The following is a 26,357-nucleotide window of genomic DNA, read 5'->3' on the forward strand; positions in this document are numbered from 1 at the left end:
AAATAATGTTAAAAAAAAAGCATTGATTGTTACTTGTGTAATTATTATGGGAAAAAAAAAGAATTTGCGATGCGTACCTATGCGTAGTTTGAGGACAGTCGTGTCTGCCTAATGAGCACTCGTCCACGTCCTGGCAGCCCTTGATCGTCGTGCTAAAATACCAACCGGTACTGCAAAGAGGCGAGCAATCGTAGCCCCCTGGAGTATTCATGCATCTCTCGTGATCCCGACATCCGGGACCAACCGCGCATTCATCTATGTCAACGCAATAACCCGTACTCGCGTCTCTCTTGTATCCCAGTCTGCAGGGTTCAGTGGACCAGTAACGATCCGCGCTCTAAAACATAAATAAAGATCAGTTAAATTTTAGAAGTAACTCATCTACACATCTCGTTTTTGATATGCAGATTGACATAATTCGTAACTCGCGAAATTACTTTTAGGCACCTGTACTCTGTTGTAACGCGAACCAACGTACAATCTTCTTGTTGTCGCGCTGCTAGTCGTCGTCTCGATAGCGTTGATGGTAGTGGTTCTTGTCCCGCAAACGTAGGAGCCGTTCGTATTGATACAATAATGAGTTAAGTTGTTGCACGTATGCAAACCGAGCAAGCATTCGTTAATATCTTCACAAAATTCTTTGGCCTCGTTTGCAATTCGAGAATTGTTACGCAGCCGAAAACCGGGTGGACAGGTTGGAGAACATCGGTAACTGCCCTCCGTGTTCACGCAACGCTCGCCTAAATTGCAAGTCGCTATTCTCTTGGCACATTCGTCGACATCTGCGATATATTATCAAAATGATTACATTAGACTTTGATGATGCTACAGAATAAAATTATTCGATGAGGAAAAAAAAGTAACACTATTACCGATACAACGGCTAGATTTTACATCGAAAACGTAGCCGTCGTCGCAATCTTCGACTTCATTGGCGACCGAAGAAATACTCGTTCCTTCTAATTTGTATCCTCTGTTAAATTGATCATCACGTTGATCATCATTGATCTCCTCCGTAGTAAATGAACTCTTATTGTTTTCCATCGGCACGCATCTATTTTTTTTTTTTTTTAATAAAGTAATTTGTTAACATTTTTCTTTGATTGTACATCAATGAAATAATATAGAGATATATCGTAGGGTGTCGCACCTGTAACTACCGATTTCGTTAATGCAACGTTCGTCGAGCTCGCAGGAATGCAATTGTTCGTTGCATTCGTCGACATCGATGCACCTCGTTATTCCGGAATTGTTAGAAGGTTTGTATCCCGCGGAACAAGTCATCGGTGAACTCGATTGTACATTCTTTTGGTTAAATGGATCCTTATTTATTGGAAGATGTGAAAAAGGATTCTCTCTATTTGTCTTTGTACACTCGTACGCACCCTGCGTGTTAACGCATATCGTGCTTGGATCGGGACAAGGATTGCTCGACTCAATGCACTCATCTATGTCTAAAACAACAGGCGTAATTTAATCATGAATTATTATCTACTACAAATTTCAACCTTGAAAATCTCGAAGATATTAATTCAACATTACTCTTATACAATTTTTATTGCGTGTTAATCAGATTATTAAAAATTCAATCGCGCTTAAAAAGTTGACTTATTACTCACATGCACGAGAGACATGGGGATGAAGCATTGCATGCTAATTTAAATTCATTCCCAAGGAAACATCCACAATCCACGATCATTCGCTTGATCTTTTACTATGAAAAAAAAAAAAAAATTGCAATCACGAGATGCACACGCATGCATGCATTGACCTAGTGGAAAGACCGAAAATTAAAATTCAAAACGATAATAAAAGTTATTATTTAAATATTATTTTATCAAAAAGCGACGATCGTGCCGTTATTACGTGCATCGTAATAAAGATTTACTAAAAATCATCGAGACGGAGAAGGAAAACTCACCGACACAGACTCCCAGACCGATACTATACGTGAATCCTTTCCCGCATTTCATGTCGCACTCGTAAGCACCCTCGGTGTTTCGACATTGCTCGACATCTGCTAGGCAGCTGTGAATAGCCTCCGCGCACTCGTCCACGTCTGATTAACAAATAAGCGAGAGAAATGAATGAAGAGGAAAAAGTTTTCCCGCGGAAAATCCATCGTTTTACCTTGCTCGTGAATTAACTTTGCGATAATTGGCCCTACGATTGTATAAATGTTACTAAAAGAATACCTTTGCACTGCTGCAACGATTTGTCGAACTTGAATCCCGCGGGGCAGGATTTCACCCCGGTCATTTCGAGACACGTGTAACTACCCTGCGTGTTCACGCAGAACGGTTTATCGGCGGTACAGGCAGCAGACAAGACGACGCATTCATCGATATCTGAAAATTAACAACAAACGTATAATAATAATAATAATTTTAATTTACAATTTATAATTTTTGTTGATCGTGAGTTTATGGATGATTTTATGAAAAGATTTCCTCTTACCTGCGCATTCATCCGTTTCTGGCTGCCATTCGTAGCCCGGAGGGCAAGCTTCGTAGGGTGCATTCTTCGCGGACTTCTCCCTAATGCAAATGTACGAGCCGATGGTGTTCTGACATCCTCCGCCGGGACACGCGTTGCGCTCCAGACATTCGTCCACGTCTGATCGATGAATCGGCGCGCGATGCCAGCGAAAAGTGATGATCACAAGCGAAAATCGAACGCGTGATCGCAGAACAAGCAGTACAGTGCGATTGAACAAAAATTAAGTTTGCAGAATAACAAACAAAAAAAGAAAATACAAATTTAGTCGCAATTCACATAAGCGAGATACGAAACAGAGATAACAATGCCGTAGCCAACACAGCGATACAATCGACTCGATATTGCAGTACACGAGAAACATGAACGAATACGCTAGCGTTTTATTAAGTAAATGAGAACGAGGATGTGCTTCTATTTTTGCGTTAAAAAAATAAGAAATGTCAAATGTTATTTCCTTACCTGCACGCGAACGTTACATTTTCTGAATACGTACCATCGCACACCTGACTGGTAGCGTTATAACGATAGCCCAACGGACACAACGGCGACGATTCGTTATCCTCATCTTTTTTATCTGGCATTTTTTTCGGTGACCTCAAGATGCACGAACGTGCATCCTTGGCCAAATCGTATCCTGGGTTACAGCTACATATAATTGCCACCCCGTTATCGGTGCACCGATGCTCGCAAGGGTGAGTTGGTCTGCATCTAAAAGCGAAGAGGTTTGATTGTTAATATTTTTTGTTGTTAACAATATAAACGGGCTTCGTAAACTGACGTGATAAAATTGACTTTTCGTTGAGGAGTTTTCGCGATTACGTTGCCATAAATTGCATAATTAACTGGAATAATAATTCAGTTAATTATTGTCACGAATACATTTCCCCACATGCAATAAAAAGGTTTATATTATTCATACCTGTCGGTCAGTTGCTTGCAAGTCTTTCCGTCCTCCAACAAAGTGAAGCCTTCGCGGCATTCGCAGCGATACGAGCCCGGCGTCGGTACGCAAATGTCAGAGCAGAGTATGCCTTTCATGAGTTGACAGATATCATCCACCTCTGTGAATCAGAACATTGCGATTTAAAGTCGCGCTCATATACAGAGTATAAAAAAAAGAAGTTGCAACTGCACCGACATTTCTCCTTGCGTGCTGTACTTTTAACTCGACGCGCAATTTGATATTTATTTATAGTACAATTTTTAGCGCAATAGATTTTTTTCATTTAAATTAAAAGAGAGAGAGAGAGAGAGAGAGAGAGAGAGAGAGAGAAAGAGATTTTATAAAGTAAATTAAATATCTTTTGAGCAAATTGTACGGCATACCTGGAGTTGGTATCGAATACGGCGTGGAATCCGACAATGTAGAGGATGGATCATCCGATGACGTAGATGAATAGGATGTTGATGAAGAAGGCGATGACGACGACGGCGACGACGGCGACGACGGCGACGACGGCGACGACGGTGACGATGGCGATGACGGCGATGACGGAGAAGGCGACATTGATGATGACGGTGAGTATGAGGACGTTGGCGAGGAAGATGATGAGAAATCTAGATCGGTTTCGGTTGAGCTCTCGCTTGACAATTCACTTGTAAGATCAGTCGTGGAGCTTGGCGATGCTTCGCGACAGCATTCCAAGAACGCGGGATCCCAAGGAATCCCGAAAGAGAAGCTTTTGAAGGAACATCCTTGAGCCATAGATCCCGCAAGAATACCTGATAATATGCATTCATAGAACGCTCGTCAGCAATAATCGAATACAAACGAGGTTTATTCGAGTTTGACTGATAAGAAAGCTTATTAAGTATTCTTGACATAATTCATGAGGTATAAATTGAATAAAAGCCACCTAGTTTACAGCCTTCGCAACAGTCGCGATGGTAATCGCCGCGGCCGAGGGTCTTCGACGATCTTTGCGACGTCGTGCTCGTCACGCAGGCCAGACCTTGACGAGCATCGGCTTTTCCCTTTTCACATTGCAACTCGTGATAAGCTCGAACGCAGCAAATGTCCACAGCCTCCAAGCAAAGACCCTGCTGCACCGCCGGCACGCCGGTCACGGGCCCAATGAATTTCTCGCACCTAAGACCCTCCTGAGCCCAAGAGGTGCCAAGGCCACAGCATTTCTCGAACTGAGCCTCCATTCTTCCCTCGACAAGGAGTGCTATTTCGAGCGATAAAAAGTAAGCGAGACGATGTAAATTTGCTCGAAAGAGCAGATGCTCTCGTTACTACATGACTTGTCCGATATTAATTTAATGGCAATGCTTCAATATATAGGTAAAAGTTAAATTGATTAGAAATTTAATATAGAAATTTGAATCTTAAATGATTAAATGAGTAATTTATATCTTCGTGCAATCATAAATTAACTCGAAAAGATTGAGATGGCAAGCGCATCTAGGTCAAATCCTCTGTTTGATTTTTGTCAGGCTTATCACTTTCCCAATCCTCTCTTTCGTCGTTCGCTTAAAAATTCTGTAAATCTCTTATCTGCATTACGAAATTACTAATAGAGAATACAAAAACGCGTGGCAGAAAAAAAATAAATTCTTCCTTTCTTGATTTTACCGTAAACAATTATAAGAATATTTATGGATATTTATTGAGAAAATGTGTGCGAGAGGAACTAGTATAGTTAAAAAAATATGCTTTGCACATTGATAAGAGCGGAAAACGTCAAAACCTTGTTTCTTCTAGACATCGTGTTTTCTCACTGATAGATGCGAGTCACAAATTTTATCTGTAAAATATATCAATCTAGCGCGCAAACAGTTTCTGCGAAGAGCTTAGAGATCCTCCAATAGCGCTTTCACGATCTCAATTGTTCCTCAATGCGTCCGATCTACATATAATGCGAAAATTAATTTATATCAATCGACGCGCCGTGTGCACAAAACCACCATGGGCGTCGGGCGCCTATTCTTTTTGATGTATATTACATATTGTATAAAACGCGTTGATCCTAGTAAAATTTAAAGTTGATGTTGGATTTTATAACCAACGTCACACATAAAAGATTATATACAAATCTTTCACGGCGGAAGGAAGAAAGCAGTGTGACACTCAAGGACAGAATTTCTTCTATGGTATATATTTTATATGCGTAAAAAAAAAAGATAATATTGTTTCAAAGAAAAATTTTGCCTGCGCCGATGTCGCCCACTTAAATACAATTATTGATATCTTTAGAATATTGACGATTGAACTTCACTTCGTAGAACTGCCTCGAAGTTTTGAAATATCGAACGCAACTCATAGTAATGTGCGTGCGCAAATAAGCCTAGGTCAATGGAGAACTATCCTAATAGAATGATTTGCTTAATGTCGGTATACACGTTGAGCATCGTCGTGACGCAATAAAATTTAGTCTATCGCAAATATCAGCGGCTGAATAATTCTCTACACAAGGAAAATAATGTCTGATTAAATTTTAAAATTTTTCTCGAAAGTTTCTTCTACGATATATTTCTACGAATTTTTCGTTTAGAACAGTTAGTACAGTACATTTCAATTCAAAGCCACTTGTAATATCTATGTAAAAATCTATATTATTAATTGTTAGATTTTAAAAAAAGAAATATTGAAAAAACTAAAATTAAATAAATTAGAAACTAGTTGCGCGTCTCCGACATCTCGCTCATAAAATCTGCGTGCGGTAATCAATTGAATTTCTTTAATCTTCTTTAGTCTTATATGATCATTTTTAATTCAAGCGGGAATCCAAACGTTATTCAGGTTACGAACGATACCTCGTTTGTGCAGGACCAGCTGCTCCAGGTGGACCATCAGGAGAAGGATAATAAAGGACGCAGCGAGATCGACGTAACGTGCCATGTTTCCTCATCGATCGATCACCGTGATTGAAATTATGCTCACGCAACTTTTTACGTTGATCAAACAACGCGACTAAAATTTTTCTTTTTCCGCTAAAAAAAAATCGTTAATTCGACCTTTCGGGTTATTTAGCAATTTTTTTTTTAAATCTCTTCGAGATAAACGTGCAAGCGAGCGTCCCGAGAAAGTTTCGCCGCGGATGCGCCTCGGACGAGCGCACAGCTTGCATTGAAGCATTTGGTACGCCGGCACTTTGGTTTTGTCATCTGCACCTTTGTACATCTCCCTCGCAGGTCCCGGACCTCTCCTTCTTCCCTTCGTCCTCATCCTCCCTCCTTCAACGCGCATCACACAGTGTTGCGTAGTGTAAGTCTCCCGTTTTTCTCTCTTACTCTCTTTCTCTCTCTCTCTCTCTCTCTCTCTCTCTCTCTCTTTCTTTCTCTCTGTCTCGTTAGATACGCGAGAACGTGATACTCTCGCAGACGCTCCATGTGATGATTAATAGCGCGATTCGTGCAGAAACGGCGGAGGCAGACAAGCGCGATAATAATCTTCGTAATCGTCGGTGCATCGTTTGCGACTCGATGCTTTCCAACAATTGGAAAACTCCGAATATCAATTGAAGGTCTTATTAATAATAGATGTAATTTTGTTGCTAAAAGATACTTATAATAGCGAATAACGAATCTATATTTTAAACTTATGCTTCCTTCTTATCGCAATCGTTTCTATTTATATATTGTAAATATAATATATTCTTTCGCGTAAACTTTTATAGGCAAACGCTAGTATGAGGCATCCATCACACGTCTTATTCCTCGAGTTCTTCGCCGTCCTCGTAATTTCTTCCGTGGCTTCTGCTCCTCCAGGCCGCGGCACAAAGCAGCTTTTTTTGCCGAGCTTCCTCAACAGTGGCCCCTTTGTCGCGCGAAATTTCGTACCACCCATCAAGCGCGTGTTGCCTTCAAATTTCAACAAGCAGAAAATTATTTTAATGTATACGAAAAAAAAATCGTCATTTATAAATAAAGGAGACGTTGCTTGTGTGCTATTGACGAGAAATCTGAATAGGATCTCGACCGACTTGATTCTCTTTGGATACAAAAAGGTTTTATGAAATGCTTACGGCGTTAGAAGTTATCAAGACAAAAGCTTAAAAAAATACCTTACAAAATTATGCGTTGCGATTATTTAATGTAATTTTATTTTGAAGATATTGACGCGTAAATTTTAATCATAATCGTCGGTGCAGACTTCGCTTCAGTTTATACATATGTTACGTCCTTATCCGGGACGCTCACACAGAATCGCCCGTCATCGTTGTTGTGGTAGCGATATTGACGCTGACCGTGACACACGTAACACCCTGGCTCACAGAGTCGCGTATTGTGAAAAAATCTCGCGTTTCAAAAGCCGCCAGCAGCACACGCATCGTCCTCGAGGTTCGCCGTTAGCGTCTTACGCAGCCGCGTCTTCAGATCACTAACTAAATAGCGCTTTTTTGCCGCGGCTGTGGGTCTGCATGTGCTCGGTCTGTTTGTAAGAGGGCCAGGGCAAACGAGGCGACAACGTTGCGTGATCACGCGTGTCTATGTAAAAAGCGGAGAATTTGAGAATCCGAGAAGGGTGAAAAAAAAAGATGCGGTTAACCCACTTCGTGGAGGCTTAGGATAAGTTTATTTAGTCGACCACTTCCTGTTCCGCGTTTCAGCCGACTATAGCTATGCGATCGCGGCTCCCACAAATCCTATGGCGATTAATGATTCCAAAAGAAAAAAAAAATATTTAAAATTTTAATTCTACAAAAATACGATGCTCATCTTTGAAATTTCAATGAGACATCAAAGTTGTTCCGAGGCTGTCTAGTTATATCTAATTATAACCGCGATATAAAGCGCGGCAATGTAACTAATATCGCGATAAATGTGAAATATCGTGCACGCGTATTTTTATCTACGAGTCTAATGGACATTATAAAAACTCGACATTGTATCTCAAACTGGCAACTTTATTCGGTTGATCTATTACGTGACTGCGTAACACGGGCACGTCGTTCGCCGTAAGATTTTACGCTTCATTCTCGTATCCTCGTGTCTCATCCATAGATTTTTTACTATATCTATGGTCTCATCCTCGCCGACACATTTATTCATGCCGCAAAAAAAAATAAAAATAAAAAAACAAATTTCGCACAGTCAAATTCGGAGAGTATAATCTTCGTGAAAAATTGTGCGACGAAAAATTTATTACAGTTCGCCGCTCGCAAAGGAAAACCAGACAACCATCCTTTTTCACACAAGATGCAACGAATCGAATCAATAGGTTCAATGAATATTATGCATAAACACACACACCAGTGTCTAATGATAAAATACGAATCTTACTGATCTTATCAGTTCTACAATTTTGACAATATTTTTTTCCTCGCACATGTTAGCCGTAACACATATTAAATCTAATAAATACTGATAGAATCGTATTCAAATAAGAAAACAACACAAGAATATATATATCCTTAAAAAATATCGCTGTTGTACTTTATTCTAAAATTAGACAATTACAGCTTATCTTATCAAATCAACTACGAGCGCTTTCTATTAGAGATGTGTAATATTACGTTTTTCTTCCTAGGCTTCGAAGAATGCGGAGCAACCAACGAGATTCAGTTTAGTGGGCACGCGCGTATTATGAAACTATTCGAAATATAAATTTCGATCAAAATTATTTAATTTTTTTTTTTCTAGAAAATACGGGATGGAAATCTAAGGAATAAGTAAATAATTTCGATTGGAATCCATTTCGAACAGTTCTATAATACGTGTCCTGATGCGAATGTGTAACCGATAACTTGTATCTTATTTTTTCTCTATTGACGCCAATTATAGACGATGTAGAAACATCATCGCAACTTTGTATTTTGATTTCACCTTTGTCATATAATACGATAATCTTGTAAAGTGAAATCATCGTAGATTAAAAGTACGTATCAAATATGAGAAATATTCACGAAACACTTATTTTATACGAGTAAATTGTGACACGAAGTGTGGAAGAACGTGAACGAGGTGACAAGATAAAGATCTTTTTGAGTGTGACAAATTCGTGTTGGTTGCAATTATTAAAAGCTAAAATTTAAATTCTTTGAATAGTTTAAATCATGCCAACAGAAAATTAATCAAAATAGATTTTAAAGACATTTTCCAAACACATTTTCATTTGTCCGTGAGTAATAAAGTACACAAATTTCACGTTGTAATTTTTTATCGAAAATTGTACAGAATTCCTTGAGCTTAGCAATATGCTTCTATATCGCTAGATAATCAATTTGTATTTAAACTAAAGTATCAAGATAATGAAACTGCAGCTCTGTGTTATAAAGTAGCAAGTAAAAGTTTCATAATAATACATGAATATACAATATCTATGTGTTTATTACAGGCAACATTGTAACATGGGATAGCTGAAATTATATGCTATATCATGTTTATAGTGTAAAATTTTAATATGCAACTTAGAAACGGGGCACTACAGACATTTCTCGGTATACCTATTAATAACATTATAAAAAGTCAGGTAAAATAAAAATGCAGTCTGCCTCGCAGCCTGCAATAATATAAATTATCATAGCAAAGAATAAAATCTTTATTTTACGCGTTTTATTCAAAATAAGACAATAGTTGTGTAAAAATTGATGTGCGAGAGAAGAGGTACAATTGCCACTCTCAAAAATTCTATTTAAAACACCTCGTTCTGGAAGTTATATCTAAATAATTTTCATGAGAAAGCAAATGAAACTCCCCACCTAGTGCCTCGTTCTATTTTATCCTAACTTATTGATAAAATCCGCGATATTAAGAACCAAGCGGATATTTTTCTGTCGCATATTTTATTAAGGGAACGACGACTAGGCCATATGAATATAACTGAGGAATTCGTATTATGTTCCGATACAGATTTAATTAACAGATGGAACCTATCTAATCCACACACATAATCCAGACTCTTTCCTTGCAAACCACTTTCAATATATCTTAACAAATGCTGTATTTTTATACATAGGTTTTCAAGCAAAAGAGTCTAGATCCTCTAAATTTTGCTCTTCTATTTTTATGTATTAAAAAAAAAATATGTCCTGAGATTTATTCATATGGCATAATATTTTCAGTCCACTAGACTATCTGCTCTTGATTGATTCAGTGCACACAATTTCATTCATTTTTTTTTCTTTCTTTTTTTCACGGTATTTATGGAGTATGATGTTCTCAGAAATAAAGTTCCGATTTTATTCAGGTGTCTCTCCCTCTGTAAACAAGAAATTAAATAGCCTCTAATTAAATGGACCTCCAATAGCTTATCGTACAATAACACGCAAATGCTCATTTTAACATTTACCCTCGCGATCGCCTTCATCGTCCACCAATAGATCATCCTCTTCGTTAACATCATCGTCTTCATCATTCACAGCCTCGTCCTCGTCATCATCTTCATCCACATCATCCTCAACTACCACTATGCTGTCATCTCCTTCCTCTCCTTCTCCACCTTCATCACCGTCATCCACTCCATCTTCCTCTTCTTCCTCCTCTTCGCTTTCGCATTCTTCACCATCACCCTCAATGCCATTTTCAACATCTATATCTGGAGCCAGGTAATACTAAAACAAAACAAATTATAATAAATGGAAATATAATTTTTCCAATCTCAATTTATTCACATTTACAAGTATCTTTAAAGTGTTTACCTGCAATGGATTAGGCCACATATCATCTTTAATTAATTCAGCTATCTCGTCTGAGCTTGGATCTCCATGATCCGTGAACCAATCAAAAAATGATCTGTGCTTGAGTGGCCTCTTGCGTCCTTTTAACGGCGTTTTGGTTTTTGCTTTTTTTGTTAAATCTGCACCCTCTTTCCAACGGATGGATGTACTTTGAGATGCTGGATCTCCTGCAAAACAGCAGGAGATTCATCGCAACTATGACACTCAATTAAATTATATCATATTGCACATTTTTAAAAATTACTACGCATTGACAGTTTTCTTATTATTGCTTTAATAACGGAATGCTGACAAATTCGCTCACCAGAAGATCCTAGATGAAATTCCTTAGTTAAAACATCGTTTTCAAAATATGGATTCTCATCGAAGTAAAAATTAATCCTATAGCCTGATTTGATATCTTCAAATTCTTCAACTTCTAATTTATTTAGGAATCTCAGTGCGTCTTCTTCATCTTCTTCCAATATTTCTGCTATTTCTTTGTTGTTTACAAACTAAATTTCTCATAAGGAAGAATATTAACATGGATCAATTTAACGTAAATAATCATTATGGCTCTCTTATCACTTAAAATAATCTATGCAAAACTTCAAGTTCGAATCATCCGATTAAGAAATAGTCACGATCAGATCCCTACACGCCTAGCATTACCAACTTGTACATCAAATATCGAAAGATTGACATATCGTCGCGTATTTTCGCGAGCTGATAGTGACGTAACGCAAATTCCCCTAGAGTGCGGAATCAATGCAGCAAATGATATAAAAAGAATAATCATAAAAGGCGTAAAACGGTTAAACACGCTTATGCACGTACACAAGTAGGTAAGTAAGCAAGATGGCGGCGATCGCCGGCGGACGCCGGCAGCAGCGAGAAACGTCAAAACGGCGCGCGGCCGTTGCCGTCTTGCAAAATGACGAACGCGACATTGACGAAAAGGATACAGCGGTCACCCAGAAGTTGGGTATCCTCTTGATGATGTCGTTACGCTTCTGGAAGTAGGGCTTGCGCAGCTTGTTATACTTCTTCTCGACCTCGAGAATCTCGTCGCTGGCCTTCTCGTTCAGACCATCGATTTGATTCTGACAGCCGTCGATCTCCTCCAGGGTCTTCTGTATCTCGACATCGTAGAGTGAATCCCGGGCGTCCCCCTCGCCGGAGCCTGGATCCTCCAGTTCCTTGGCCTTCTTGTTCGCCGAAGCCATGGTTGTTAAACGCGCGCTCTCGCCACCGCTACTACACGCCGCACTCTGTTTATTTCCCGTACGCGTTCGCTCTCGTCACGCCGATGACCAATGCGCGGCGCGGCGTGCAACGCAGTGATCACGGCCGTGGATTTAGAATAGTCTAGATGGTTGATATCGCGTCATTTATTCCTTGCGTTAAGTCCGTATCGCAACGGGAACCAAAGAAAGAAATTAAATTTTGGAAATAAAAAACTTTGGAAATAAAAAAAATAATCAGTAAAATCTGTATTCATAGTCGATTCTTATATTTAAGATCATCTTAAGTATCATCTTAAGATGCCATCAACCAATCACAGCCGTATTAGCATCTTAAGACGTCACTTAAGACGATCTTGAAATAAGAATCGACTATGAATATCGGCCTAAAAGTTTAAATAAAATTTTGTAATTTTAAAACTTATAATTGATAAAATTACAACATTTTATCGATTGTTGGTAATAATCAAAAATATATATCCAGGAAATTTTGGATTTATTAAAACGAAAAAAGTTATACCAATGAAAAAAATATTGTCTACGTTAGAAAAAGATGGCACTAGATGGCGCTAACCAAAATTTCAAGAGGTATTTTCAAAAATTCCTTTGAAGTGTGACGATTTGTAAGTTTATAAAAGATTAGATTTCCGATAAATAATACAGTATCAAGAAAAATAATGAGAAAAGTGACGCGAGTCGAAATCTACAATTCAAAGGAAATAAATTTTTTATAAATTTCGTCATCAACACTGACTCATTTGTTTTGACTCATTTGCAAGCATGTTCGGAAAAATATTCTTCATCATGCTGTCGAGCTGACGAGATGTCGAACTTGGAGCAGCCCGGAAGGAAAGGTATACTACAGTCCTCGCACGTGAATCTTGGCGAATGTTGGCGAATCTCGCGGATCGTCATCGACGCGACGTGGCGATTGAAATATGGAAAATTTTGTTGGAAAACGAGGTTTGGAGATCGAAGATTCCGGCGGATAAAAATGTACCTCATACTGATAGAACCGCCCCATCGACTGGCGCGGCCCCCACTCGGCGGCGTCGGCGCGGGCGAATGGCGGTCGGCGCGCGCCGCCGCCGGCAAGCGCGATCGCCAATCGGTGGGCGCGTAGTATCGCCGCGTCCGGGATGTCGCTCACGGAACCAAGATGGCATCCGAGGACGGTGCGGTTATCGTGTCAAACGTAGGATGTGATGTAAATAATACGAACCAGCGGGCAACCGAGCCAGTTGGGACCGAAACAGTGGGTGTTGCGTCATCCGGTACGGCGTCGCGTACCGTCATCGAGGAGACGGACAGCCACGCGCGCGATTCCGCGCGTAATTCGCCGAGGACGCCCACGGGTCTCCCTGCAGCGTCACCGATTCACGCGAACACGGAAGGGCACGCGTTACGGAAGAACACGAGCCTCGCGAGCTCGTCTGGTGATGTGGCTCGACTGCGAGCGAGCAGCGAGCCCGACGACGAAACGCCCCAGCCGTTCACCCAACGGCGCAGCATGTCTCGCAATGGTACTGACCTGGAGGACACCGCTCGTCTTCTGGGAGAGCCAGACGGTAATCGCCTTCTCTGTTATTCGCTCTTACGCGAAACTCTTGACAAATCTTTTCAAATCTCTTTGCTATCTGGCCCGTTTGCAATACTAGGAGATGTTTATTATAGTAATTTGACAGTTGCAAAGCTTCGCATTTCAATGTTTAATACATAAAATATATTCAATATATAAAATCCAGTTGAGTAATAATTCAATTTATATATTATATATATATAAATTTAACAATATATAGTATTTTACATAGTAATTTAATTACTAAAAAATTGTTACTGAAAGATATATTTATCCATGTTCACTTATATGTTAACAATCTATATTTATATTTTATATTTTAATAATAATCTATATTTATTATTTTAAAAGTCTAGATAAAAGGAGAATTTACTTATACGTATTATACTGATATATGACGAAACAATTGAATTTTGTTTCTTTTGCACAGTATTAATTTAAAAATAAATTCTACTGATTATTGTTGTTTTCGCAATAACAATTGTATGTATTTGGCCCAAATTTTTCCATTTATTTGTATATTTTTTTATTTATACATTTTAAATAATATGACAAGAAAAAAGTGCTAAATTTTGCTGCTAATTCAGTAACGAGAATAAGACGTTGAACAAGTTTGATGATTTTTCTTGAAAGGAAAATAACTTTTTCCTTAAATAAATTGTATGAAATAGAAGTTTTAAATAAAAGATTATGTGTTATATTTTATATAAGTAAAAATGAGTTCTCCAAGATGAATTATCAATCATCTTATACTCCTCAAAATATTTTACTTTCCAACTTTATAAAATAGAGGAATGGAGATCGAAATCAAACCTGAATATTTACTTACTACAAATTTACATGGACCATTTACATTATTCATCATGCAACATCCTGAATGTATAATCTGTAACAGTAATAAGATTAAGATATATAAGATTTACTATACATTATTAAATAGAAATGGTGTGTGTTTGATGCAGGAAGTCCAGATCATTGCAACAATGATGTAGTAAAACCTGCTAAGGAATCAATTGAACACATTGCACATGTAGGTATCCTGTAATTTATTTAAATATTTGTTGTATTTATATATTTATTTATATATATTTTAAATGTAAATTTTTGTTATACATTTTACACTGATAGCACTAACAAAACGATTCTTACTTTCATTTATATTGTAGAAATAACTCTCTATTAGATGATTTTTTTTCTTATGCAACTATTTTGTTGAACTAACTTTATTTAACCAACTGTTTTTTGTTTAGATTGATTCTACACGTAACAACGATACAATGTTATCTGGAGACGCATTATCCACAAAAACAAAATTAGAAGGATGTATTCTCCAACAGAATTTTTCCAACAATACACCACAGTTGGGAGAGAGTCCACAAAGTAATGGGGAAGTGATCAGTAGCCCGAGAAGTCCTGATTATCCTCCGAGAGTTTCTGTCAGTCCTCATCCTTGTAGTCCAGATACAACATTTCCCATCAGTATGATGTCGGTCAATTCTACAGTTATTATGGACACAGCAAAATATAACGAAGAGAACACTGATAACGCCGCCACATGTTTAGATAAAGTAACTGAGAATCTGTTTTGTCCAAAATCACCGAAAAAGATAAACGATTCACAAGTTGGTATTACAAAAATATCAAGCAAGCAACAAGACACTACCGAACAAGAAAACATTGCAAACAGAGAATTGACGGCAGAGCTTATTGAAGTTAAAAAGGAACCCGTAGATTCGCAGGAAGAGCCTCAAACGATTAAATCCGAATGGATAGAAGATGGTTTCTCGGCAGTGGAGTCGGATAGAGTGGAGTTGGCAACAGCATCCCAAGACAAATCTGTAGATTTCGTTGCTAATCCATCTTCCAGTTCGCATTCAAAAAACTATTCGTCTTCGAGAGAGAAACGCTCGAAGGAAGACAGACGATATTGTTCACGATGTCACAAACGCAAAGGAATAAAAAGAGCGAGCATTGGTGTACAATGCAAACGGGATCGTCACGTTTTGTCTTCGTTAAGCAGCAAGGTTCTTCCTTTCTCGAAAACAGTCAATGAAAACCTAAGGTTAAATCTACAAACAAAAAACTACAAGACGCTAAACAATCCAGTAACGAAAAGAGAATTGCTGGAAGGCCTAAAGTACAAAAAGTTCATCCATATAGAAACATATCCTAATGGCGGTGCGACAGTTGTCCATATGTTTCAGGATGAGATTAGTACTTTAACAAATGAACAAATGCAAGAATTGGCACAGGAGTACTTCAAAGTACGTACACACAAGTTAAAGTTATGATAAAATAAATTGTAACAGCTTTAGTGTACTTTAATTGTATCAAAGCTTTTTCAGTTCCATGCGCAGTGAATTTTTATAATGAAATCTGTTTACATTTCCTAGGTGGTTTTTGGTGAAGATGAAAGTGGAAATGCTCATCACGTTATGGGTATAGTACATAATGCAGCTGCATATCTACCTGATCTTTTGGATTACATGGCGAATAATTATTCCACATTGACTGTAAAAAATGGCGTATTGGGTAGAAACAGCGATATAGAAACAACAACAATGGCTCAATACAAAGACCAAGTTTGTAAAGCTTATAGTAACGGCACTATTAGATACGGGCCGTTGCATCAAATAAGTCTGGTGGGTACTGTTCATGAAGAAGTTGGTGGATATTTTCCAGATCTATTGCAAAAACTGGAAGAGAACCCATTTCTAAAAATGGTAAGTACATTGTAGTTGATCCATTGTGTATATATGTTGTGTATATACATTACATATTTGCTAATTTAATTATGTTATATCCTAGACGATGCCTTGGGGACCTCTGTCCGTCGTAAAGATGGACACGCCGCAAGAATCAAACGATGGCCCTATTTTGTGGATTCGACCAGGCGAACAACTAGTACCAACAGCAGATATAAACAAAAGCCCATATAAACGACGTAGGACGGGTATTAATGAGTTAAGGAATTTGCAGTATCTACCACGACTCAGTGAGGCTCGAGAGTATATGTTCGAGGATCGTACAAAGGCACACGCCGATCATGTCGGTCATGGATTAGACAGAATGACGACAGCGGCAGTCGGCGTGCTGAAAGCCGTCCACGGCGGTCAGACTTCTCAATACAACAGGATCACAAAGGATGTCGTAGCTTTTTATGCAGGTGACTTTACTGAACTTGTCGAAAAATTGCAATTGGACTTGCATGAACCGCCGATATCGCAATGCGTGCAGTGGGTGGAGGACGCAAAGCTGAATCAGTTGCGTCGACAAGGTATCCGTTATGCCAAGATAAATCTTTATGACAACGATATATATTTTCTACCACGCAACATCATCCACCAATTCAGGACAGTTTCGGCTGTCTCGAGTATCGCTTGGCACATCAGACTGAAGCAGTATTACCCAGAATCGCAACACAGTACGAGCATCAGACACATTCGCGTAGTAAACGAATCCGCTCATCGTATCAAGGAGAAAAAGCCTTTGGAAGCTGTCGGTATAGGCGACGAGCAGAAGGAGAATACGAATCGGCAGCGTGTAGAGCAGAAATTGACGATCGATTCTTTGGAGAAGGCGAAGGAAAGGGCGGCCGAATATCAGGGTAATCTGAAAAAATCTGATCAGCATGGAAAGCATCGCAAGAGTCGACATCACTCCAGACATTCGTCGCTTAAACGAAAGGACAAAGAAGATGGTAGTGATAATCAGTCATCAGATCCATTTAGCACTAAATCATCCAAGAGTGAAACCACCAATGAGCAGAAACAAAGCAACGATAAGAGAGACGAGAAGAGATCCGAGAAAAAACACAAGGATCGCCGTCGCAGCAGCGAGAAATCGAGCAGTCATCACACACACAGTAGCAGCAGCAGCAGCTCTGAGACCTGTCACTCTTGTAAAAAGAAAAAATATGACAGCAACGGTCACAAATTAGAACATCGTTGTAGTCATCATGAGAGATCCAGCAGTAAAGGTATGTCGAGTAAAGAAAGCGTTGCCAGTGTAGTAGAAGCGGGAATGGTCTCCAAGTTCGATAGTTCGTCTTCCTTGAAAGAGACTAAGAGACGATTGAGTAGCTCAGAATTGTCTGCGTCAGTAGACGTACCTGGAGCCGGAGATTCTTCTCCGATTATTCTCGAGGAAGAATTACTGATGCAGCGGCAAACCGTTGCCAAAACGTATGCTACCGAGGTTGTAGATAGAGCATTGGAGATAGCTATTTACAAATCAAAGACTGATGTCGAGGAGGTATGCCAGTCGTTACGCGCCGAAGTTTCGGAAGCGTCGAAAGAGGTGTTGGAAAAGATTCATAAGGAAAGTTTCGAAATCGCTGAACAATGGTTTAAAGATGACACTGTGAAATTGGAGAGATACCGCCAATTGCTTGAAATGGAAACCGTGTCGGCATTCACATCGAAAATGGAATGCGCGACGGAAAATGCTGTTAAGGCACTGATTGAAATGGCGGAAGACGAGGCGAAGGAGAGAGCGAAAAACGAGAAAACTGGCGACTCTACAACTGACGGTAATCCATGCAACGAGAATTCGGCAGCGACGTCGACGACAACCGTTGTCTCTTCTTATTCCTCGTCCGTAATGTCCTCCACATCTCCGTCTACCGAAAACGAAAGACACAGCAATAGTAGAAACGGCAGCAGCGATGAGAATTCGCCGAAACCGTCCGAATCTCACGGCACAGCGCACTCGAAATCAAAATGCAGTTGTAGGGACGAAAAGGAATGCAGATGCAGAGAACGAAGACACAAGAAGAGAAGGGACCACGAAAGACGGGAACGAAAGCACGATCGACATCACCATCGGAGTCCCACTCAGTTGAAATCCGATTGCAAAGCATCCGATGACGTCAACAAGGATGACGTTCTAAACATCTCCGGGCTGTCGCACGCTTACTCCGTCGTCGAAAAATCGGAGCGGATAAGTTCGAAGAACGTCGAGAAAAAGTCAGAGGAGAGGAGAAAGAAATGCCATTGCGATCATCACTGTACTCACAGGCACGGAGAGAAGAGATCTTCCGGCAGTAACAGCGGCAAGGACAGTCACGCGACGTCGAGTCGTTCCCACTCTTCAAGCTCTAAACATAAGAGAAAGTCCAGCTCGTCCAGCGAGCACAAGGAAACGAAGAGACCATGTTTGGAGAAGGACTCGAGCGTGCGAACCTCCGAATCGAGTGCGCAGCTGAGCAGCATGGTAAGCGCGACGACAGTAACAACAACAACAACAACAACGACGATGACGACGACGACAACGACGACGACGACGACGACGACGATGACGATCGCAACAGCAACAACGACTAATTCGACGCATTTGTCGCAGACGAACACTATTGTGTCGACCACGTGAAAAGGTGATGTTTTGGCAACTGTAGTACAATCCGTTCGTTAAAGGCGCGAATCTACGCGCGGCGGAGCGAAACCGGTGTTTGTTACTTGAGCGCTAAGCGTGAATTCTAATCGTATTTTCACCCCGTGCGTCTGAACACGCGAGAGGATAGGAATGACGGGATAAATTATAGACTACGGGAGATGTACTCTTACCAAAGTAGAGATCGCCGTGTTTCAATCCAAAGACGAGAGATAGGACCTTTACTTGATTGAAAGAGTGCTACCTTCATCCTTCTTCCCGTGGCTACACATACATACATTTTAACACAAGACACGCATACCGCCTTAGTCTCGAAAAGAGAAGTTAACAATACGAAAAAATAGTATTGTTCTCTAGAAAGTACATATACACCTGCATACACACACACACACACACACACCCACACACCCACACCCATCACTCATACATATACACTTTTCGAAACAGGATCGCAAAAATTATTTTGCTACGAAAGAAATCTGGACGTCTCATATACTGCTGACAGAATTAAAACTAATATTTATAGTATAGACGACCAAATGAGCGGCGTAAGAAAAGGGAATTTGTACAAATTTGTGATCGTGAAAATTAATCCCAGTTAATATGACGGAGCTGTGTACTTGTACATAGATTAAAATATTTCCTTTTCTGAGAATCATATCTCACCACGCGAAGAGCTCGTTTAAGTTATTTATATGTGTTATTCTATGCGTAAATTATTTATGATGATTTTTATTGGCCATTCTGCGCTAACATAAAACCAAGTTCATGGAAACTTGATCACGATTTCCCAGTCGATGCGGCCGTACTCTTTTCGTGCGATTCTTAATAGCACAATTATGATTGTGCTATTAATTATAATCGAATGTTTTTATGTCTTATATAATACATGGATTATCTACGTATTATGTAAGATAAAAATATTCATTTATATTTCATATAGATATGTAGAATTGTAGAATGTTTTGAGAGATGTGAAACATCTATATAAAATGACATTTAAGGTACTGAGTATAGAATAGGAAAGACATTTTTGCACGTGACTTTACGTTTCGTATACACATCGCAAAACTGTCGCGATAAGTTATTGATTTGATAATATCACTTATATTATCTATTGAGAGTTTATCTTACCCAGTAATAACTACGAGAATATCTTAACGCGCTAGTTGGTGGATAGTACTAGGTATCACCGATCCCTACTTCTTTTCACAAGGGGCGTAAAATAATATATTTGAGTTGCTCGGGTCTCTTTTTTTCTTTTTTTTTCCTCGTTAAGTCATTGAAACCGCACTAACAGACACTTACAAACTCATTGCCTTCGCAGATAAAAATGATTTGACAGTGAAACGGATATCGTAAATGTTATTGATATTTTCTCTATTCGAATATACGACAGGAACCTTTAAAAAAGAGTTGATTTACATGTTTTAAACGATCGATGATTTCTACGAGTGCCGTTTGAACAGTACAGAAAAAAAAATTAAGTTTTACGGAATCTTGACAGAAAGCATTGTATATATTTAATGTGCCTCGCGTTTGCGACAGTAAATTTCTTTCTTCCATTATTGAATACTCTGCCACATGTTTTGTTACAATAGTGTACATACACAGTAATGATTTATATTATTCGCCGTATACTTTATTTTGTAAGTTCGTTATATTAATACGACATACGTTTACTCGTACGACTCTAAGATAATGATATGAGAGAGAGAGAGAGACATTAATATAAATGTCGACGTATACGTTGTGTTACGCTTTCGTTATACATGTAAACCCGTTTCAAACAGCTAACATAGTTCCATCTCATTCTCACTTCCTTATTATATTAGTTTACATTAGTTTTTTCGTTACGTTACATTTTTAATGCACAGAAACAGAAGGCTTGTAAGTCGAGAAATAAAAAAAGATTTAATATGATTTTTAATTGACAACTGCGTTATCTTGAAATAATTTCAAGCGCAGATTTTTGTTGCAATGTGACTTCTCAACAGATAAGTTTGTGTAGCGTTCTTTTTTTTATTTTTTCACAAAAGAAGCCGAGAACGGTACAAGTAAAAAGATAAGAATGTATTTATACTGGGTAATAGAGTACGACGAAAGTGTACACAGATAACAGGTGCATATGTCTAGTAATCTGCGGCAGAGGATACGCGCGATCTACTGTGTAAAATCGTTTGAGCGTAACGTTAGAATGCGTGTAAAATTGCATAAATTCTAGTTCCATAGAATCGTAGGTGCCTAAAGTCAGCAATGATCCAATAAGATCGTCAAAGGTGAATCTATTCGCCCACAGAAAGACTTCTTTGTAGACACTTTTCTATCCCGGAGACCTTTTCCGAAAGTTCGTTTTCATGCATCGTCGCACGAGACGCACATGTTTTTCGGCGGATTGAGACTGACGAACGAGATGAGGAAGGAAAACTCGCGCGAATGAGAAAAATTCAAAAATCGCGAAATTCGACGAACGACAAGCGGATAATTAATTAAGAAAAAACACCAAACGGTGCGTCCCTAAGATAAAAAGGACCAAATTGAGAACAGAACGATCCGTGCATGTGTCCCTCCCTTAAGGGAGGCTGGGATCAATCGGCAATTACTTTTTTGAAATTCGCGAGTCAGGATAGAATTCTGCTCTTACGATTGAGCCCAAACTTCCCTCAACTATATTCACTTGAAACTAAATCATAGGTGCTGGATACTGAATATGCCACTCGATATTTTAAGGTGCCTTCGCTCTGTTCGTTGCAGTGAACTGTACCGGTAATCACCGATCATTTACCCGATCTATAAAGATAAATCTTCATTTTCACGTGCGTGTGTTTACGTATGTATGTATGTATGTATGCGTATGCGTATGCGCGTGTATAAGTAACCTGTGTAAATTTCAATTAGCAACGACTAACACGAACGTATCGACGTGTTGCTTTCGCTCCCGAAACGTTTCATCGCGCACGCAATTTTTGAGAAAGAGAGGGAGAAAGAGAGAAATAAAGAGAGGAAGAGCAACAATAAGCAAATTTTCTTTCACGAAAAAAAACTTGTAGATTGTACAGGAAACATCTGTGTAAATAATTGTAAGATACTGAAGTTATAGTTTAGGTTTAGGTCGTTGAAAAGTCTCGTTGTCTCAAAAGACACAATTAGACTTTCTTCAAAAATTCCGACTGTAGTGCGAATATTAAATTAAGAGAACCGGAATACACGACGAATTAGTGGAAACGCTTGTTTAATTGTAGAGGACTAAGGACTGGATTGAAACTAGAAGGGCAAACTGATAAAATTTTTAGAATAAATATAGCTGTTTCGATACTCTTTTGAAAATCTGTAATATATGTGACATAAACTGTAGATTTTCAATACTGGCAGGGTCTATCGGAACACAGCCTATCTGGAGCAGAATTTAGGCTCAAATTAAGTTCATATTAATTAAGAGCACAGGGGACAGAGTTGAAAAATCAAAAGAGGTATACTTTGGCCCTTCTAGTCTTGCCAAGAATTACATGGAAGAGATAAAGAGATATTCGCAAAATTTCTTTTTATCGAAATAGAAATGACAAAATCTGCGACTATACATCTATTCTTTGTATTGCCGTACTTTCATTGTACAACTTTCTTCCATTCTTCCTTCAAGGGGCCTGACATACGTGCTCTTTATTTTAAAGTGTAATGAAGTACCACTAAAGACAAAAGAATAGGAAGAATCGCTTAATTGACGAATATATCAATAATTTAGCGATTCTTCTTATTCTTTTCTCTTTTAGCATCTTCGTGGCCTTCGATTTCCGTGTTTAGAAGTAATATTTTTTTGTCGATAGATCTACGTTGTTGAATCATCAGCTAAACGAAGAGTGGAATCACACCGTGTGATCGATTTTCTGTCATTAAACGAGGTTTAGCTCGATGAAACGTGAATCCAGCATTGACGACAACCGCGTTCTCTTTCATTCGAGCGGGAAAAAAAAATAGTATAGTACTCACGAAGCGAATTCATTGGCCGGTTTGATCAACTTTTCTCACATTAAATCGTACGATATTTTAGCAATTACGAGAAACGTGTACAACAAAAGTGAAAAACTAACAAACTGTAAAACGTTTCAGAGTCATAAATGTTATATTGTATTACATAGGACGATTGTGAAATTCGATCGTAGCATATTCTTATCGTTTTATTAAAGAGTCAAAAACAAAATATGCAACATTGATTGATAAGAATTTGAGAGATATTGATCAAGTTAGCCACAATACTTCGTTTTGCAATTAACTTTTTATAAGTATACCTTACACCATGCGTATATAGAATAGATATTGCGAAATGGGCTAAACGATGTCGTGGAAAATCAATCTTTGCTTTTAATTGAAGAAACATTAACAGGTATAGAGTGTTAATTAGTTTTTAAATGTGTAAGCGAGAAATACGTTTTGCAATACTTAGAAATCTAAAAGGGCGGAATTATAATTTATCCCACTTTATGATAATCTCTCTTTCTCGTCCTCTCTAATCTGCTGCAGATCGCCGATCCCCGCAACTCACCCCTAGCTCGAAAGTACTTTCAGTTTCGATAATCGCCTCGCTGGTACGAAGGACCGATCCCTCAGAGTCGCTGTTGGTCGCACGGCGTTGTGTAAAAAGGAAAGATAAAAAGAGACGTAGACCTGCATATAAAGATATTATGTAAAAAAAAAAAATATGACTCCCCCTGCGGCGCAGTGGGGACCCTGGGGGAACAGGAGAACGAGAGGCGGCGACTTTTCGCAACATGCACCGAAATGCATCCCGCTCAAACGGGAATTGTAATCGCTTTGTACATTTCTGTAAATATACCTCTAGACACTCGGTATGTACGGAGCGATGCGACGACGGGCCGGGACGTAAACGAAACGTTGGAACAGGACGCGAGAAGCGACGTGCAACGGACGATGGCGAGAGAGATGCCAATCGCGTTTGATATTGAGAAAAAGAGGAGTGAAGGAGTAGCTGTGTCGAAGACTGCAGAAATTGATTGCTACGAATCGCGATTCTCTTGAGCATTCTCATCCAATTTCAGAATTATGCCAACTAATAATCGGATTGGCCACGGATGTAGATTTACAAACTTGGAAAAAAAAATCTGTAGAAAGTGAGCATAACTTACAAGTAGCGTTTTTCTCTCTCCGTTTGTTTCTCGCTCTTTGTATCTTGCGTGCGTATCGTCTCCCGACTCGACGATCGAATGTTCGCTCGTAAAAGGAAAATCAATGTAGAGGGAGGAGGAGGAGGAAGAGGAGGACGACAGTACGCGGTAGTTAGCGCATTGGAGGTTTAATTATCGCTATCGAGCATTATATATACGTGTACATATATGTATACGTATATATAAAAACTGCTATTATTCTATTATCTCATATACACGATATATATTTGCGTTGACCCGTGAGGAATCATAAAAGAAATAAGCATATAGTTATAAAATATAAATATCGTAGCGTTTAGTTTTACATATTATACCCGTCACACGTGTAGAAGTCGCATTCCAACGTCTAAGTTTTTAATGAAACAAATAAATTACTTTGGTCAAAATGGGCTGTCGTCATTCGGTCCCCGTGTGTATATATCCAACGGGTCCACTTTTAATCATCCGTATTTGACGTACACTGACGTCTGGGATTTTTCCAGGAGACGTCGCCAATCGCTCTCCACGAGGATAGACTGTATAAAAGAAGAAAAAAATATACAAATTCCGTTATGCCAGTTACCCGTTCCTTGTGAGTACAGGATGCAGGGATTGCATCAATTGTAATTTAGCGAGAAGAAAGGAAACTGTTAGGAACGATCGTGGACTTGTTTCTAGAGAATAATGCTGAGGAGTGTTGGAAACTGCCTGAAAGATCTCTTGGTAAGTAAGCCGTGTATAAATTTTCTCTTGCTATATAAATGAGAAATAAATGACACGATAAAAAAAAGAAAATACCTGTATAACGATTTGAAGTCTAATCTAGCAAACTCCAATTTGCACTTGCTCCAATTTTTACTTGCTCCTCTCTCGTAGAAGAAATGGTAGGGAATCCAAGAGGAACAATAGGGGATTTGCAAACCCGGAAATTATGTAGGGAATTTACGAATTATCGCGATAGGCTGTCAGCATCGCTAGGCGTCCCCCGTGCGCGATTTGCTGCTTCAACTTCAACCCTTTGACTATCTGGACTGCTAACGGCAGCCATTAGTGGAATCTAGAGTCCTATATAAAGAGAGAAGCGACATTGATGTCCGAAGCTCTGATTGGTAATCTGATTGATACTTGATTGGCTAAGCGAGCAGCCATATTGTGACCACAGCTGTTTGTAGAATGATACGAATGGTGTTTGATGACATTAGAGCGGTCCCAAAATGGTGGTAGAGGACTCAATTGGATACTGAAGGTTGTGGTGGGGGTTCGATGTCGCTTCTCTCTTTATATAGGACTCTAGTGGAATCTAAGATCTCAGCGCCTCCGGGTCCGGAAATTGGTCAAATTGAGAATTACCTAGCTACATTTCAAGTAATAATCGGTACAATCCTTTGACTCTTTGAGACTTTATAGTCAAAGGTACAACCAGGACGCGTGTTGAGATTATTATTATTTGTCCTATTTATGTTGTACGAACAAAAATATAAAATATAAAAATGGTTCGTTGTTGTTCTGCGGAAATGTGCAATAATAAAAACATGAAATACAATTCTGCAGGAGCAGCTTTAACAAAATCTAAAAATGTGTTATTTTACAGGTAAGTTAAATTTTATGAGATGTGAACCTCATATCTCAAACACTTTCCTTTTTTTCTGTTCAAGTAATAATAATTTAAAGAATTATTTATTATTAGTTACATTTATTACTACCATGTTTCTTTTTACATATATTTTATTTTATTGTATTATTTACTATATATGTACATACTTTATTTTATTATTAATTGACGATTATTAAATTTGTTAATTTTCTTTTTAATTAATTTTAAATCAATTTGTATTTTTTACGGATTACATTTAATTACTCCTACAACTTTTTATCTCGTATTATT

The 26,357-nt window shown here is 38.8% G+C and overlaps 3 protein-coding genes and 2 long non-coding RNA genes across 6 annotated transcripts in view; 2 read left to right on the top strand and 3 right to left on the bottom strand.

Annotated features, from left to right (window-relative positions):
• Positions 1-6,555, bottom strand: part of LOC105198079 (fibrillin-1) — a 12,217-nt gene extending 5,662 nt beyond the window's left edge. The window contains exons 1-12 of the mRNA XM_026131673.2: positions 6,259-6,555; positions 4,356-4,670; positions 3,826-4,221; positions 3,419-3,560; positions 2,993-3,207; positions 2,458-2,616; positions 2,196-2,348; positions 1,922-2,059; positions 1,151-1,454; positions 873-1,054; positions 448-782; positions 78-337 (exon numbers count right to left, since the gene is read on the bottom strand). Of these exons, the coding sequence (XP_025987458.1) occupies positions 78-337; positions 448-782; positions 873-1,054; positions 1,151-1,454; positions 1,922-2,059; positions 2,196-2,348; positions 2,458-2,616; positions 2,993-3,207; positions 3,419-3,560; positions 3,826-4,221; positions 4,356-4,670; positions 6,259-6,343 (2,684 nt within the window). The 5' untranslated portion in view covers positions 6,344-6,555. The remainder of the gene's footprint in view (positions 1-77; positions 338-447; positions 783-872; positions 1,055-1,150; positions 1,455-1,921; positions 2,060-2,195; positions 2,349-2,457; positions 2,617-2,992; positions 3,208-3,418; positions 3,561-3,825; positions 4,222-4,355; positions 4,671-6,258) is intronic.
• A 169-nt stretch (positions 6,556-6,724) lies between these two features.
• LOC120358807 lies at positions 6,725-8,517 on the top strand. Its single transcript, XR_005575679.1, has 2 exons — positions 6,725-6,968; positions 7,122-8,517. It is a non-coding gene; the product is annotated as an uncharacterized LOC120358807 (long non-coding RNA).
• Positions 8,518-9,084: 567 nt separating this feature from the next.
• LOC105197668 (protein SET) lies at positions 9,085-12,460 on the bottom strand. Of its 2 annotated transcripts, none has more exons than XM_011164148.3 (5): positions 12,068-12,460; positions 11,428-11,617; positions 11,085-11,281; positions 10,736-10,997; positions 9,085-10,645 (listed from the first exon to the last, which is right to left on the bottom strand). In XM_011164148.3, exons 1-5 carry the CDS (start codon positions 12,326-12,328, stop codon positions 10,626-10,628), a joined length of 930 nt encoding a protein of 309 aa, XP_011162450.1. In that variant the 5' UTR covers positions 12,329-12,460; the 3' UTR covers positions 9,085-10,625. The 2 variants fall into 2 exon arrangements, with proteins under 2 accessions (XP_011162450.1, XP_011162449.1); XM_011164147.3 differs by having other exon boundaries at positions 11,085-11,290.
• Positions 12,461-13,413: 953 nt separating this feature from the next.
• Positions 13,414-24,873, top strand: LOC105197667. The gene is made up of 5 exons (XM_011164145.3): positions 13,414-13,914; positions 14,888-14,955; positions 15,176-16,189; positions 16,319-16,648; positions 16,734-24,873. The coding sequence occupies exons 1-5, from the start codon at positions 13,506-13,508 to the stop codon at positions 19,293-19,295; spliced, it is 4,383 nt and encodes a 1,460-aa protein (XP_011162447.2). The 5' UTR covers positions 13,414-13,505; the 3' UTR covers positions 19,296-24,873.
• LOC113003194 lies at positions 23,783-26,173 on the bottom strand. Its single transcript, XR_003268310.2, has 2 exons — positions 25,271-26,173; positions 23,783-25,008 (listed from the first exon to the last, which is right to left on the bottom strand). It is a non-coding gene; the product is annotated as an uncharacterized LOC113003194 (long non-coding RNA).
• Positions 26,174-26,357: the final 184 nt, after the last annotated feature.

The sequence above is a fragment of the Solenopsis invicta genome, chromosome 10 (genome assembly GCF_016802725.1).
Source record: "Solenopsis invicta isolate M01_SB chromosome 10, UNIL_Sinv_3.0, whole genome shotgun sequence".
Taxonomy (NCBI): domain Eukaryota; kingdom Metazoa; phylum Arthropoda; class Insecta; order Hymenoptera; family Formicidae; genus Solenopsis; species Solenopsis invicta.

Excerpts from the sequence above, each read along its gene's own strand:
- LOC105197668 (XM_011164147.3), bottom strand. The coding sequence starts at position 12,328 with ATGGCTTCGGCGAACAAGAAGGCCAAGGAACTGGAGGATCCAGGCTCC. Across the intron at positions 11,618-12,067 it reads CCAACTTCTGGGTGACCGCT|TTTGTAAACAACAAAGAAAT; the intron begins GTATCCTTTTCG and ends TGAGAAATTTAG. Across the intron at positions 10,998-11,084 it reads TGTGGCCTAATCCATTGCAG|TATTACCTGGCTCCAGATAT; the intron begins GTAAACACTTTA and ends GTTTTGTTTTAG.
- LOC105197667 (XM_011164145.3), top strand. The coding sequence starts at position 13,506 with ATGGCATCCGAGGACGGTGCGGTTATCGTGTCAAACGTAGGATGTGAT. Across the intron at positions 16,190-16,318 it reads TGGCACAGGAGTACTTCAAA|GTGGTTTTTGGTGAAGATGA; the intron begins GTACGTACACAC and ends TACATTTCCTAG. Across the intron at positions 16,649-16,733 it reads AGAACCCATTTCTAAAAATG|ACGATGCCTTGGGGACCTCT; the intron begins GTAAGTACATTG and ends GTTATATCCTAG.